At 39.1% G+C, this 17200-nt stretch overlaps 1 protein-coding gene across 6 annotated transcripts in view; it reads left to right on the top strand.

The window, feature by feature from the left end:
* PLA2G4A (phospholipase A2 group IVA) overlaps positions 1–17200 on the top strand; it is a 151864-nt gene that overhangs the window by 102546 nt on the left and 32118 nt on the right. For all 6 annotated transcript variants that reach the window (XM_065554454.1, XM_065554450.1, XM_065554451.1 and 3 more), the window contains 3 exons: positions 1471–1607; positions 7956–8178; positions 10398–10512. In XM_065554454.1, coding sequence (XP_065410526.1) covers positions 1471–1607; positions 7956–8178; positions 10398–10512 — 475 coding nt within the window. The remainder of the gene's footprint in view (positions 1–1470; positions 1608–7955; positions 8179–10397; positions 10513–17200) is intronic.

The following is a 17200-nucleotide window of genomic DNA, read 5'->3' as shown; positions in this document are numbered from 1 at the left end:
TTCCTTTTTTCTTCACTGGTTTGAGGATTTCCACACACACACACCCTTGTTTCTGATGTGCATTCACTTTGGCCATCCAATAGCAGTTTCTGTTTTTTGTATATCCGTATACAGCTCCACCTTGGAAATGTATAACTTGGCATTTGTCCTTGAGTCAAGAATAGCATCAGTTAAATTCTCAAGCTGAGGACAGTATCCAGTGTTAATGGAGGGAATGGATTCTCGTTATCTATTAGTTTCCCCTCCTCCCTAATCCCTAACTACTTTAAGTCCATAGTCGATTGAGGAGGAGCATGTGAAGGCACAAAGCGGAATAAAAGTCAATGGGAGATGGTGCCTATCTGCCATTTGTGCCTTTGAAAATCTTCCCTTTATTGTTGTGGAAGAGGATAGTTAGGGAGTCAGCTAAGCAATTATGAATTGTTATAATTGGTGATCTTTATTGAATTCCATAGCTGCTTATAAACAATGTACACAGCCTACTATTTACAATGGATTTGACAAATAAATGACATGAAACAGATACACAATTGTCTTAAATGTTGGGTACTCAATCTTGTGAGAAAAATCTGTTTTCAATTTTTTGTTGGAAATTATTTTGTCTAACTCTTTTTTCTGTGGTGGGGTATGGTGCAAGGCTAAGATAATAGATACATCAGAAACTCTAGATCCTTTAGGTCCAAAGTCTTCCTAAAGTTAGTGGGAGTTTGGGGTGTGTATAACATGTAGGATTGGACACTTAAAAATTATTCTACATGGCAATTTTTTTTTCATGGTAGTGGAGCTTTAGTTATTGCTGTGTTAGGATTTCCATCCCTCTCCCCTTCCTATTTGACTGAAATATCTCATATCTATTCAAACTTGAACTGAAGTAAAACTTGATAGTAAAGGACTGAAATTTTTTCAACACAAAATAAGTTTGTCAACCGTATGACCCCTTAAAGATGTGTTAGATCATTAAATTATAAATAAGGATGTGCAATAAGGGCCAATTTAAAGACCCCCTAAAGAATAATCATGGGTGCCCAAGACCTATGTGTGGATGAGCATCCACTCCAATAGCTGTCAGTAAGTGAGATGACTAGTACACCTTCCAAAGAGAGAGCTAAGTCTCTCTGATAAAGGCTGTAGATCTGAAATTTCACTGCTTTTGGCTCCTTCACTGAGATGTTACTCAGAGATGTTTCCTTTAAAAAAAAAATTCTGTGGATTTATTATTTTTAGATCATAAGGCTTAATGTCTTTTCTAATGTTAAGAGGAACCATTTTGGTTCTCTTGTAAGATCTGCAGCCTAGAGATGATAAGGATTCATCTTTGAGTCTCTGCTGTGGGGACTGTTGAATGGTGACTATTAATTGCACAAGTCTGATGTCTTTGGCTACTGGTTGGTGGACACAAAATATATTTAGCTCTTTAAAATGCATCCTTGAAGCCAATTTTACTGTGTGCTGTCTTTTTCATTTGCCCAGGTACCAGTGATAGCGGTGTTGGGTTCAGGTGGTGGATTTCGTGCCATGGTAGGGTTTTCTGGAGTTATGAAAGCACTCTATGAATCAGGAATTTTAGACTGTGCAACATATATTGCTGGTCTATCTGGATCTACATGGTAAGTTTTCTGTGCCCTCCCCCAGCCCCACTTTGTTTTGGTGCAGTGGAAACTTTCCACTGATAACTGGGAGAATGAATTTTATGATGTAGGTTACAGTCACCAGGGGGAAGGAATTCTCCATCCAGTGCAGTAGAGTGGCAATGGAGTTGAGCTTCGGTTGCTAGTATTTTGGAGTACCTGGCAGGATGTAGGCAACTTCAACTCCAAGAGGGTTGCATAGGAGCTTGATCAGTGAGGATCTGAATTAACACAGTTCTCATCTCCAATAGCCATGTCACTATACAACCAATGTCCTCACTTTTCAAACTGGTGGGCCACCTTGTAGGTAGGAGAGATTTTAACAGTTTGGCATCACCATAGCCTTGTGTACTTTCTGCCATAGGAGCCCTTGACCAGGGACTCTAGCCCCTTAAGAACAAATTTACACAAAAAAGGTTGATGATTTTTCCTTGCTCAAGAAAACAAAAATCAGATTTTTTGTGAGGAGACCTGGGTGTGTGCATGTTGGATTTGCTGCAGAAATGAAAGGTCTTGTTGAACTTGGGTCAAGACCATTAGAATTTCACTACAGGATGAAGATACACTGGTTGGTATAAATGCATTAGTATATGTGCCAAGTTCTAAGTAGACATCTCACATGTGGACATAAGAAGATGGGAACACATAGTGCCAGAAAGAAGCTCATGTCTCCAACTATTGGCTTTTGAGATATATTCCCATTTTCTCTGGAGGAATTAACAGTGGATGTCCCCATATGAAGTTCTTTACCATTGGTAAGAGCAGGGTAGAATGGAATATGGCTTGCAGAAAAGTGGGCATGTTGTGATTTGTTCATGTTAACCCCAAGATGTGGCAGAAACTCTGTGTGTTGGTGGTGCTTTGCTTCTTTCCTATATAGCTAAAGAGTGCCTTTGCTGTTATCAGCTTTTGCTCAGTTTGAAACCAGAAAAGAAGCCAGCATCAGACTGGTGCCAAACCTATATCTCCCCTTTATGCCAGCCCTGGTAAACTGTGTTGAGAGAAATAACAGCTGTCCTTCCTGCCTCAGTTAAGTCTGCAAGTTCATTGAATTAGCTACTTACTAGTCAGAACGTGAGCCAATTTTGCCTGAGGTCTGGATCTCACTGAGCTACATTTTAAACAAATACAGCGCTGGTGAGAGTTCAACCCTGTATGTCGATGTACTGTAAAGATAATAGAATTTGAATCAAAATAGTAAAATTCTTTAAACCAATCAGGTCAGAAAAATAAGTTTAAAAATAGCTGAGGTTTAATCGAATAAGTCCGCACAGTCTGGGTGATATCATCTTTTCAGAATTGTCCTGTGTAATATAAAGAAATTCTATTTTTGACACTTAGCCAGTACCTCCTTGTTTTTTCTTTTCCATACCATTTATCCCCCAGGAACAGGGTTATGCTTCCATCTGAAGGGTGGAGTATTCCCTGTTCCTTCTCTTGAGGGAAAGGGCAGGTTTCTGCCTGTTCCCCAAGATGTGTGCTTGATCTTGGAAGAGGGTGTCTACCTTATTAATTGTGTCAGTCACCTTGCCTGACCATAGACTGATCTTCCGCATCACGTTTTCCTTTTTTCACACACACTTTAGTTTCACCTGTGATTTGATACACATGTTAATACTTTGCACTACCATAAACTCTCAAAGCACTTTGCAAACACTAATTAAATCTTGCATTGGACATGTGGCATAGGTTTCATTATGCTGAAGCACAGTGAGAATAAATGACTGATCTAAAATCCCCTGACAGAACCCAGAGGCTTCCTGCCCAGTTGGTCTACTTTAAATTCTAAAACGCACTAAAACACTGCATAAAATGTGACTCCTTTACTGTCCCTTAATTGTGAAAATATCTGGCTCTTGCTAACTGATAACCCACACTTCTATTAATTTTCAAATGGCATTAATAAAAAGTAAAAGATTAAATGACATCAATAAAAGAGAGGACTGGAGAAAGAGAGATAGAGTACATGTTACTGCATGAGGACTCTGTGTACTTTTTACATAACCTCCAATCATCAAACCTTCATTTGCTGTGAGTATTTAAAAGCTGTTATATCAGCTTAGATGTTTCTGTTCTTCACCTCTTAAAAAGATGAGTTACAAACAGCTGGATGCTGCTATAAACTCTTTAATCTTTCAATTACTTTGAAATTGATTGTGGAGTATCTGGCTGCTTGTCCATTTTTAAAAATATATTTGCAATCAACTTTTTAAATTTCTCCACTTCAGTCCTAATTTATGAGATGACTGCTAAGTTGTGTAAATGCTGGCCAAATCAATTTGGTTTTAATCATCAGCATATGTGCTTTGAATTACTTTCCAGCTCTCCATTTTATTGTTTTAAAGAATTTCCTGGAATTATGGTAATTTTTATTACCTCAGTAATGCTTTGCTGGATTGGAGCCCTATGGACATGCCTTTTCTTAAGTATGTGAATACTCATTGATGGCAGTGGGATTGCTTGGGTCTTTAAGGTTAGGTATGAGTGTAAGTGTATAGCTGAGTAATGTCTTAAATGTGTAAAATACCGTTCACTTGGACTGAGGGTTGTTTCCAGTTTGTACATTTGATTTTAGTAGTTTTTTAAATTGGTTTGTAAAATGTAAAGAAAAAAAAGATGCTCGTTTCCTTATTTGCTTTACTTATTAGTACAGTAGACGTAAGCCAACATATACTGATAAGGACTATCTAGGCTCTATTTTCATATATATTACTGCATACATTACAGTGTGAATCTTTCCCACCTAAATTATGCAAAAAGCTATTTGTATTTACATCCATACAGAGATGTAAAGTAGACAAACTGTTTAAATTATAGTGGGCTAAAAATAAACTTCAGTAACACTGATGGCTTTTAAGAAGAGTTGTAACATGTATGGACAATCCAGTTGTCCGTTAAACTGTATACACTCTACATGGGGGGAAATTCCCCAAACAAAGGCTTTGGCTAATTTGAAATAGTGAAGAATCTACATTTCTTGACAGCAGTAGTATTTCTCTTTTGGCCACAAGAGGGTGACATAATTACCAAATTGGGTTACTTGCCTAACCTGCTTAGACTTTTTTTTTGAAAATCCCACTACGCACCTATCTCAATGCTTAATTTGTGCCAGGGCTTGCCAGGGCTGGGTCCCAGCACCTCCAGGCTTGGCAGTTCATAGCCCCGGGACCTTTCGGTTTGCCACATCAGTTATGAAAGTAAAAAAATTGTTTGAGCCCCAGCACCTAATTTCTTGAGCCAAGGTACCTTTTTCTTTACAAATTAAGCACTGACCTATCCATATCTTTAAGTGCCTAAATACCTTTGTAAATCTGGTCCAAATGCCTCTGCATAATAGATGACAGGGTTCGTATTCATACCAGTATGTACATTAGATGAAAAGAAGTCAGAGTTGATAATATGGCACTGAGACATTTGTTTGGTCATTCCCTGAGTAAGACTGAATTGCCACAGTTAGCTTATTGCAATAATTTCTCCTCTAATTTTGTAATCCTTAAACACATATATAAATAAGCAAGTTTTATCTAGTTGAAATGCAGTGCATTTGGGACCCCTATTCTGAAGCCCTTAGTCAATCAAAACCCCATTTATTTCAAGAGAGGTTTTGCCCAAATAAGGAGTGGTGTAAGACTTCAGTTTTTGACCCTTGTGCCTGGATAAAGATTTGCTGCTGAAAGATAATTGTCAAGACCATAATGCAGTTGGCACGTACAGTTTTATTAACATGATTATATTTAATTGAACAATTTAAACAATTATTTGGAGCTTTCACGCATAGTCACATTTACATTTGGAGCGCTGACTCATCAAATAATGTAAAATAATGTACTTGGAGCATGAAAAGAGCTAAATAAGCGTAACTCTGTGTGTTTTTGTATGTATACATGCACAAACCCTTTAAAAACAAGAATATACCTTGAGTAAAACTTTTCAGACTATATTCTGTGTATCTGCATGCATGTTATATATGTTTAAGCTTACCTTATACCTTCCTATCTTTCTAAAATTTAGCTTATGGGTTATATTTGTGTGTGTGGCTTTTTAAAATAAAACATTCTCCTGTATTTTTTCCACTTGAGTTATTTGTAGTTCTTCATTCTTAAATTCAGCTTATTTTTTTAATGTGATGTATATATCCTCAAAACCAGGGACATGCCTGAATATATCAATGATATAAAAATAAATTATATAAAAATTGTAGGGCTGTCGATTAATCGCAGTTAACTCACACGATTAACTCAAAAATTAATCACGATTAATCTCTCTGTTAAACAATAGAATACCAATTGAAATTTAGTAAATATTTTTGGATGTCTTTCTACATTTTCAAATGTATTGATTTCTATTACAAAACAGAATACAAAGTGTACAGTGCTCACTTTATATTATTATCTTTGATTAAAAATATTTGCACTGTAAAATGATAAATAAAAGAAATAGTATTTTTCAATTCACCTCATACAAGTACTGTAGTGCAATCTCTTTATCATGGAAGTGCAACTTACAGATGTAGGTTTTTTTGTTACATAACTGCACTCAAAAACAAAACAATGTAAAACTTTCGAGCTTAAAAGTCTATTCAGTCCTACTTTTTGTTCAGCCAATCGCTAAGAGAAACAAGTTTGTTTACATTTATGGAAGATAATGCTGCCCACTTCTTAATTACAATGTCACCTGAAAGTAAGAATAGGTGTTCGCATGGCACTGTCGTAGCTGGAGTCGCAAGATATTTACGTGCCAGATGCGCTAAAGATTCATATGCCTCTTCATGCTTCAGCCATCATTCCAGAAGACATGTTTCCATGCTGATGACGCTCGTTAAAAAAATATGCATTCATTAAATTTGTGACTGAACGCCTTGGAGGAGAGTTGTATGTCTCCTGCTCTGTTTTACCCACATTCTGCCACATATTTCATGTTATACCAGTCTCGGATGATGACTGCACATGTTGTTCGTTTTAAGAACACTTTCACTGCAAATTTGACAAAATGCAAAGAAGATACCAATGTGAAATGTCTAAAGATAGGTATGGTCCGTGACCCAAGATTTAAGAATCCGAAGTGTCTTCCAAAATCTGAGAGGGATGTGGTGTGGAACATGCTTTCAGAAGTCTTAAAAGAGCAACATTCTGATTGGAAACTACAGAACACGAACCACCAAAAAAGAAAATCAACCTTTTGCTGGTGGCAACTGATTCAGATGATGAAAATTAACATTTCTTTAGATCGTTATTGAGCAGAACCAATCATCAGCATGAACACATGTCCTCTGGAATGGTGGTTGAAGCATCAAGGGACATATGAATCTTTAGCGCATCTGGCATGTAAATTTCTTGCGACACCGGCTACAATAGTGCCATGCAAATGCCTGTTCTCACTTTTAGATGACATTGTAAGCAAGAAGCAGGCAGCACTATCTTCTGCAAATATAAAGAAACTTGTTTGAGTGATTGGCTGAACAAGAAGTAGGACTGATTGGACTTATAGGCTCTAAAGTTTTACATTGTTTTATTTTTGAATGCATTTTTTTTGTACATAATTCTACATTTGTAAGTGCACTTTCATGATAAAGAGATTTCACTACAGTACTTGTATTAGTATTGAAAAATACTATTTCTTTTGTTTTTTACAGTGCAAATATTGGTAATAAAAATAAATATAAAGTGAGCACTGTACACTTTGTATTCTGTGTTGTAATTGAAATACACCTCTACCCCGATATAACGCTGTTCTCGTGAGCCAAAACATCTTACTGCGTTATAGGTGAAACCGCGTTATATCGAACTTGCTTTGATCCGCTGGAGTGCGCAACCCCACACCCCTGGAGCACTGCTTTACTGCATTATATCCGAATTCATGTTATATCGGGGTAGAGGTGTAATTATATTTGAAAATGTAGAAAACATCAAAAAATATTTAAATAAATGGTATTTTATTATTAACAGCGCAATTAATTGCGATTAATTTTTTTAATCGTTTGACAGCCGTAAAATTTTTCAAAAGCACCTAGGTCCCATTTTCAAAATTGAGCATACTTGAAAATTTTACTCATGGTATATTCCTGTTTTATAGGGAGTAAATAAGATATGAAGGTCAAATCCTGGACTCCCCATTCATGGGAGCTTTTCCTGCATAAAAACTCCAGGGTTTTGCGTAAAATGGATAATCACATAGGAAATCTGTTAAACTGAGTGAAATATAAGCTTAGATAGTCTGTCTATTGTAAATTTAGCTCATTTGGGCCTTTATCCTGCAAACTGCAAAATCAGGACCTAGTGTCTTGTGTATTTATTGACAGAGCTATTGATCACTGTACTTTCATTACAGGTACATGTCAACTTTGTATTCTCACCCAGATTTCCCAAGGAAAGGACCAAAGGAGATTAATGAAGAATTGATGAACTGTGTCAGTCATAACCCACTTCTGCTGCTCACTCCACAGAAAGTCAAACGCTACATTGAAGCATTATGGAATAAGAAACGTTCTGGGCAGCCTGTAACATTCACTGATATCTTTGGAATGTTGATAGGGGAAACACTTATCCAAAATGTAAGTGTGTTTTTTATGGTTATTCGAGCTGCGAGAATACTGGAAAATAACATCTGCAGATATTCATTTGAATTGACCTTTTTGTGTCCTCACTAACATTTTATCAAACACGTTTAGTAGCAGGAATATTTGTCAAATAATTTCAAATAACTAAATCATTCAAGAAAATTGCAATCTGTCCATGCACATTTAGTGAATAAGAAAAGAAGCAGCATTTGTCTTTCATGTCTGTTATGAAGTAATAGCCCAGATCCAGTTTGTCTATTTATTTATTTATTTTATGAATCTCCTATCACCAACTGTGGCGGGGCGGCGACTCACCGGCATGGTGCCTCCTGCTGGTCGTCCAGTGAATTAGCTCTTCCCAGCCCGGTGTCTTGCCTGCCACTGGCTCCGTGTCCTTCCCAGACCCTGGTGCCCTTCCTCCTAGCAGCATCCCACAATCTGGGTCTCCCCACCCAGGGGAACCCCCAACCCCCTATCCCCACCTTGCCTCAGTGGTTACTGCCAGTCATCATCTAGCCCCCGCTCCCTGGGGCAGACTGCAGTCTATAAACCACTCATCATTGGAAGGGGGGTTGGACGAGCTGCCTCTGCCTGTCTCTGGGCTGCCCCTCTGCAGCCCCAGTACCCTTTGTGGGCCCTTAACTCGGCCTGTGTCCTGTGGTTTTGCTAGGCTGGAGCTTCCCAGCTCCCTCTACCCCTTCCCCCAGCACTGCTCCACCTCAGGTACCCTGCTTAGCTTCCCAGGCAGCCAGGTCCTCCTCTCTCTCGAGCCAGAGAGAGACTCTGTGTCTTTTTCAGCCTCTAGCCCTCAGCCCTCTTATAGGGCCAGCCGTGGCCTGATTGGGGCATGGCCCCCCGTGGCTGCTTCCCTCAATCAGCCTAGATTTTCCCCTGCTGCAGCTCTCTCCTAGGGCTGTTTTAAGCCCATCAGGGCGGGAGCGGGGTGACTACCTCGCTACACCAACTTTCTGAAAGTGAAAGAGATGCCATAGGATAGTACTGTTGTGCAGTATTAAAGGCAATCCTGCTTGACCAACTCATGTAATAGACTTGTTGAAGTCCAGTGAATCATGTGAGCAGGATTTGCCTTTAATCATGTACCATAAGCAAAGAGTACTTATATAATGAAATATACTAATAGACTATTATAGATTGGTCTGATACTCTATAGTGTGCATATGTACAAATAAACTATACAGATATTGACTTATTCCAAGGTTAATAGCAGTAAAATATTGACAGAGAGGACGGCAAAACAGCTCTTGGGGTGAGGTTGGTTAGAATTACTATTCCTGTTATATAGAGGAACAAACAATAGCCCAGAGAATTTAGCTGAATATGCAAATTGAAGCAACAAGTCATTGAAAGAGCTGGAAATAGAACCCAGAATTCTTGGCTCCCAGGATTCTGTCCTATGCAGTAGATCACATTTCTTATATCTATCACATTTTAGTAAATGGTGGTTCAGCCTAAGAGAAAGCATTAAGGTTTTGATGACCTTCCTAGCCTTCTGATATATTTTTCTTAATGCTTATTCTTAGAGTTTGTCTACACATGAAAATTAATCTGGAATAAAGCCAGGTATGCATTTAAAGCAGACTAACTATTCCCAATTAACTTCATGTGTTGATGCTCTTATTATGAACTAAGAGTATATTCTGAATTGTCTTAATCCAGATTGATATAATTCAGAATAAATCAGTCTCATTCTGGAATAAGAGTATCCACACAAGGAATTAATCAGAAATAACTATTCTGGAATAGCATGTAGACAAGCCCAGTTATAACAACAGAAGATAAGAACCTTCAGTGTCCACCAATACTGCTACCCCAGCAGTCACAGGAAACAGAGTGTATGGGAGACACTGACTTCATCCTGCATATCTCTGCCAAATTTTCAAAACACCCTCAAAGAGGTCCCCAAAGTCTCCCCCTGCTCTCAGATATGGTAAATAGTTCAGTGAGAATGGGAGCTGCATTAAGCATTTACTACCTTGATTCCTGTACATTAACATGTGTTGTACAGATAGTGACATTCATAGAGATTAGCTCCTTTTATGGTGATGCATTCTGATTTTTCAGGAGGTCCTTCTTCTCTTTTGATGATTTCAACGAAACTAGAAGTCTTCCCAACTAGCGGCAGGTCATCCATTTCCAGACTGCTCTTTTACCAATAGTTTTTATGTAACTTCTCTCCTCTTTTTTTTGTGCAGAGGATGAATACCACTTTGAGCAAGATGAAAGAGAAAGTCAATGAGGCACAGTGTGCTCTGCCACTCTTTACTTGTCTCCATGTCAAACCTGATGTGTCAGAACTTATGTTTGCAGGTATATTTTCAATCTCTTTATTTAGTTGTCATTTGTGAGGTTCCCCCCCCCCCCCCCCGACTTAAAAAAAAGTCCTACTTCTTCTTAATTCTTTTTGGACTAAGTATATCCCACGGCTTGGATAAATCTTGAATGATTGGTTCCACTCAGGGCCGGATTAACTTTTTGTGGTCCCATCGCCAAATATATTTGTGGGCCCCCCAGGGAATGATTGTAAAAGGGGCCAGGGCAAAAGCACAATGGGGCAGGAGCTAGGGTTGGTCCCTGGAGCAAGGGAGGGGCCACGGGTAAACTGAAAGCACAGCAGGGTTGGGGAGGGGGTAAACAGGATTCCTCACCTCCCCTCCCCCCGCTCACATAGAGTGGGTACCTACCTGGTTCTAGCCCATTCTCTTCGTCTCTCTCTGCACTGAGCTGCCCCTCCTCCCGCAGCAGCAGGATAGGTTCTCTTCCAGCCCTCTGGGGTGGGTGTTGGGAGTGGGAGGAGCAGAGGCTAATGTGGTTACTCCTATAACCGGACTTTTAGTGTCCAGTCAGCACCGCTAACCAGACACTCAGGTCCTATTTTCTACTGGAGTTTCCAGTCTAAAACTGGATACCTGGCAACAGGGCTGCCAGAAAAGCCTTGGGGGTAGCAAGTGGTGGGTGGGCTAGGGAGCGGAGAGGACCTAGTGGGCAGGACCATGTCTGCTGTACTGCCCAGGTAGGTTGGAGACTGTGGGGATCAGCTGACACAGTATCCCCAACCCAGGTGACATGACAGCCAGTGGTGGATTTAGAGTTAGTGGGGCCCCCTGGCCCTGTGCTCAGCTTCATTTGCGTGGGCCCTCCTTGGGACCCAGCCAAGAAAAAGAACATTCTCTCTTATCTCCCCCTGCCCCCGTTTTTCATTCTTTTTTTCTTCATCCTCCTCCTATAAGTAATAGCAAGTAAATGAAAATAAAGGGAGGTACCTTGATTGTTCTTGAGTCTAACTTATTTTTCCATAGACCACTTGAGAATCACGGAGGGTCTTGACGGACCACTTAATGATCTTTCCAAATATTGTTTGTACCGTTAGCTAACTATTGTAAAGCACTTTGGATAAGAGTGCTTTATAAAAAAAATGTAAAAAAACATTGGGGTGTGGGGTCTGGCCAGGAGTTAGGGTAGAAATGGGGGCTCAGGGTTGGGGCAGGAGGTTGGGGTGTGGAGTGCTTACCTGGGGCAGCTCCTGTTTGGTGTGAGGAGTGCAGGTGGGAATGGGGTGGGGTCCAGGAGCTCCTTTTGGTGTCAGGGTGGGGATAGGGATGTGGGGGGGCGAATGAGTGAAGGCATGGGGTGTGGGTATGTGTGAGGGGTGCAGGAGTCAGGACAGGGGGCTGGGGAGGTGTGAGGGGGTGCAGGAGTCAGGTCAGGGGGCTGGGGGGATGAGGAGGATGCAGGAGTCAGGGCAGGGGGATGGGGAGATGTGTGAGGAGTGCAGGGGTCAGGGCAGGGGGCTGGGTGTGTGTGAGGAGGTGCAGGGGTCAGGGTGGGCAGAGGGCTGAGGGTGTGGGCTGGGGTCATGGGGATGCTCACGGCAGGGGGCTGGAGGGGGTATGCCCCAATTCCAGCCCTTTCCCCAAGGCCCCGCCCCCACCTGTTCTCCTCCTCCTCCTCCTCCTCCTCCTCCTCTCCCCGGAGCGTTGAGCATGCTGAGTCTCCATTCTTCCCCCTCCCTCCTGCCAGCAAACAGCTGATAGTTGGCAGGGAGGGGGAGAGGAGGGAATGTAACACCCTCCTGGGAAGAGGCAGGGGAGGAGCTTGGCTGCCAGCAGAGCCTGCCCTGCTACAGCAGAAGCCCCAGGAGCCGGCAGCATCAAGCTTCTGCCCCCACGGAGGGTGGGGGGGGGGCAGAGAAGAGTGGGCCAGGCCAACTCCCCTTTGGACTGTGGGCCCGGCCCCATGGTAAATCTGGTACTGGTCCCACTGTGAGAATTACAAAAGAGGTTGGGTTAATTTTAAGCAATGATTAAAGTTTATTAAAGTTCATAAGTATATGGAAATTGAACCAGATTTTTTAGATTTTTGACCAAATGAAAATATGGAAAGTGTCTGCTTTCCTCAAAAATATTCTACTTCACAATGGAAAACTGAAACGTTTTCAGCTGAAAACTGAAGATGCTCTCAGTATTTTTTTTTTTTTTTCTTTTTGAGGAAAAGTTTAAATTTTCCACTGGATGGAGGTGACGGAGGCGTGCATCAACTCTACTCGCAAGTCCAACTCTAATGTCTGAAACACAAGATCACCTTTCCTTCTAAATATTTCTTTTAACTTAACAGTGTTATTTTAAGACTGCCATCCTTATCAGCGTATTTAGTGTACCATGCTCTTGAAGTTTTCCATTCAGTATAATTTTCTAAGCCATTCCCTCCCTATATAATTGCATAACTTGTCTTGACTTGAGGTAGAGTAGGTTTTGAACAAAAATACTTCCACTTTTTTACTTACTAGGTTATGGATGTAAGATAAATCCTGCCTTGTTCCTTCTTGTTGAGGTGCATTAATTGTATAGGATAACATTCCTCAGAAAGGTGATGGTGCAAGATTTCATGCAGCTGCCATCTGCTTTTATGCTCAAGGCTCTTAGTGTTCATTCTATTCATAGTATTTCTGACCCTAATGGCGCCGGTCATGCCCAGAATGGTAATAATTACTAACTAAACATAATTAATATGATTTATTTCAGGAAAGTTTTTATTGAGATAACTTTTTAAAAAAACCTATCCAGCTATTTTTACTAAAGTAAAGTCAGACAGTGACCCTTGTAAGAGCTGACAGATTCACAGCACCAGCGTATATAACTGTAGTTAGTCAGATTTACCTGTGGTGAGAAATCTGAGTTCACAAAGCATGTACTGGCTCCACTGTGGATTTCCCAAATTTCTTTACATATAAAAGACAAATTGCAACAGAAAGAAAAGTTAGCTAAAGCCAGGTCAATCCAAGTTTAGTTTTTGAGCTGCTGCACCTGAAATTGAGTATAGCAAACCCATGATTGTTACCAACATTTCAGAGAGAGTAAGGTGCATGAATGCACCACTTCACATTAATGTGTAAGTTGCATGGTTCAATTAGAAACACTGTCTTACGGCGCACTTACTTTCTCGATATTGCCACATACAAGAAGCTAAATTTTGCATCCCTTACTGAGGTCCCATTGAAGCCAATGGGATTCCTCACTGTCTGCCTCCTCTTATCAGAATAGGTCAAAATTGCCATCTACTCAGCAGTGTAAATCCATATAATTCCACAATGGAGTTACACTGATTTACATCAGGGGACAGATGCAAGCAACACTGAAGTCAATTGGTGGTACCTCCTTTGACTTCAATAATGTTTGGATCAGGCCTCAGATGAGGAACTTACATAACTTATTTTGATATAAGTGCCTTTAAAAAGGGCATTGCCGCAAATGCTCAAAACCAAACCACCACAACTCCTTACAGGGGGCAAATGACTATTCCATTTCCAGACATAGTATTATCAAACAGGATTTATACAGTGCAATAAGAAAAACAAAATACAAGGGGTTTTGACAGTAATTACATTTTTCTAGGTTCATTGCCTTACCAGGGTATTGATATAACTACAAAGAGTACTGAACATAGATATATAATTATTTACACTATGATAGCTTCTTCCCTTCAGGTCAAAGCTTGTGTCTCAGGACAGTTTGAGTCCTGTCCTACCACTGAGACACCACCCATCTCCAATGAGATGAGTGACTAAAAGTGAGATCAGTTACTTATAGGAAAAAAGATCTCTTGAGTTCCCTATGCTCTGGGTCTGAATAGAAAAATTATCTTCCTCTATGCTAATTCCAAGGCTTGGCTATGACAGATGCATTTAATTGGTTGGTTTTCTGGCCATGCTGTTCCTAAATTTAGTTACACTATTAAGATCAAAGTGCTAAAGTGCATTAACCTCCAGATTACTATCTTTGGCTCTCTCTGTTTCCTGCCATGCCTGTACCTGTATGTGTGAAACACTTGAAGTGTTTTTGCTTGGGCATGAATGGTATATTTTGATCAGATAACTTATAGCCCCCACACTCAACCTTGCCAGACTGTGAAGTTTGAATGACACAGTAGTCCTGGTCAAATATTTCCTCTTCAGACAGATATGGTTTCCTTTTTATTTTATTTTTAAACAGACCTCTGAATTTCACCAGCATCTGAGAATAAGCTTAACATCTTGCATTTTGCTGGAATCTCTCTAAGCAGTTTCTTTCACAAGCAAGAATTAATTGTCTCAAAGGAGTTAAAAAAAATAACACCTGCAGACAACACGTTATTAGCCAAACACTGTGTTCTAAAATTAGGCAGCTATTTATACTGGTACATCACAGTCACATTGATTTCATTAAACTCTATACAAGAAAACATTTCTTCAAATTAAAAAGCTTCTCTTATAGGCAGCATTTTCATGTATTCAAAAGTTTTGTTGACATGAGGAATCGAAAGCTAGTGTCTTCTCTCTTCTCTGAGTCTTTGGTATGTTTATAATATGTTTTAAACTTACCTTAAGTCAATGATACGAAGTTACTATCAGGGTGGATTTGATGTCAATCAAATTGATTGAAATCATGATTTAAATCACTAGTCAGGAAGACTCGATTTAATCATGGATTTCTACATAAAAGTGCATTCTTGTTGTTATAACCTTAATACATATTCTTCACAACTCAGAGATAGATGTAGGTTTCATTTTTAAAAGGTACACACTATACATTTTTAAAGTGATTTATTTTGAAAATTTTTCAGATTAGTTTTACAGCTATATCACAAAATGAATGATTGTTTGGTTATTTCATTTACCAAAGGTAATTGAAGCAGATAGTTTACCTCCCAATGACTTCATAAATATCTCCAATTCAGCAGGTTAATCATTAATATTTGGAGGATTTTCTTGCCATGCTGTATTAGGAGGAGAACATCACCAGACAGACATTTAAATTGTTTTATTTAACTAAAACAACTTTATGTATTCTGGATTTTTTTTCTTCAACAGCAAACATATAATATTTTAACAAAACAAGCATATGAATTTTTGAATTTAGTTAAACATTCAAGTTTTTTAAAATCAGGTTTGTTTTTGTTAAAATTTTAACTATAATAGTTAAATGAAATATTTTTTAAAAAACAAAAATTAAATTGACTATGCCAGGTCAACATGAGAAACTTAAAATACTGGCTTCTGCAGCTAACTCAGTCATCTTCACCTTCATTTTCCTGTTTGTTCTTAATCTGGAAAAGAAAAACAAGCTTTCTTGCTTTTTCAGGTCCCAAACAATTCCTCAGTTTGGAATGAATTAGTCCAAAGGAAGAAAATATTCTTTCTACACTGGCAGAAAAAGCTACTGCTGTTAAAAGTGAGATTATCACTTCAACAGTCTCTGAATCCAAGTGCTTAAGTGACTTCCACCAGTTCACTGGTGTGATTTTCTTTAAAACATCATCAGCAAACATATATTTCTTGAATGGTTCTCATTCCCAAACTGGGTCTCTTTTACAGCCTGCTGCCATTATACATTTTCCCTTCTAGTGAGAGAATGGTAAGGTAGATCTCAAATCAATGAAGGCTACACTCAGAAAGGTCTCAAGGCTTCTGGAGTATGCTGCTCAAACAGTTTCACTTTTGTTTCTACTGCCTGTCCCTCCCTTCTCACATTTATCTCCAGACTTCTTCTCCTTGTCCAGATCTATTCCGCCCCCAACAATTTTCTATTCATTGAACTTTTTGAAACTTTGCACTTTTAGAGAGAGGTAAGGGACTGACTCTGTGTACACACATTTGAAGAGGATCAATAGGGTTGAGGTCTGTTATTTCTCACCACTATATCTTATTTATTTTAAAATAAATAAATAAATAAATATTTTTTTATTTATTTCTCACCTCTATATATTATTTATTTCTTTTTGAGGATACAGACTAACATGGCTGCTACCCTGAAACCTGTATTTATTTTAAAACATTTTTGCTGTTAACAAGCATGTTATCTCTGGAGACACAAATCCGCAGTTTGAGAACTGCAAAACTAAGCATCTCTGATGGTATCTTCTAGACTGAGCACTGAGTCCCATTGGGTAGATAGAAAGATTAATCTAAATAATCTATACAGAAGCCCTGGAAGCCCATAAGATTGGGTCCCTAATCCATGAAATATTGGAACTCATTTACAAAACTTTTCTTAAACATTACATGAATATATTGTCTCGTACTATAGAATTAGAATTTATAATCCCTATTCCATGATGAGATATCTTTGAGCTATAATGTATCTTAATTAAAACTATCTTTAGATAGGTTTTTTCCTCAAAAAGCATTTTATCAAAAATATCTGATTTAAATCAAAGAAATCCGAATGTTTTGATTTTTAAAAAAAAATCATTGATTTTTATCCACCTTGGTTACTATGTTTTGGAAATTTATATGAGCAAGAAGTCATATGATAAATGATATTTCACTTCCTTCAGCATTGATGATTGATTTATAAGGGCACTCAAATAGGTTATTGTTGTTGAAAAGAATTGATTCAATTATAAGACAAAGTGAATGAAGACAAGATGTGTTAGGTTGTATTTTTGTCTACCATCGTTTTCTTTTATTAATTCATGATTTAGAGCTGAAGCCTGCAATGTGAGTGCATTTCACTGGATTCGG

This window comes from Chrysemys picta, chromosome 8 (assembly GCF_011386835.1).
Source record: "Chrysemys picta bellii isolate R12L10 chromosome 8, ASM1138683v2, whole genome shotgun sequence".
NCBI lineage: Eukaryota > Metazoa > Chordata > Testudines > Emydidae > Chrysemys > Chrysemys picta.
Note: the sequence above shows the minus strand (reverse complement) of the source record. Positions and strands in the feature narration are given on the sequence as shown.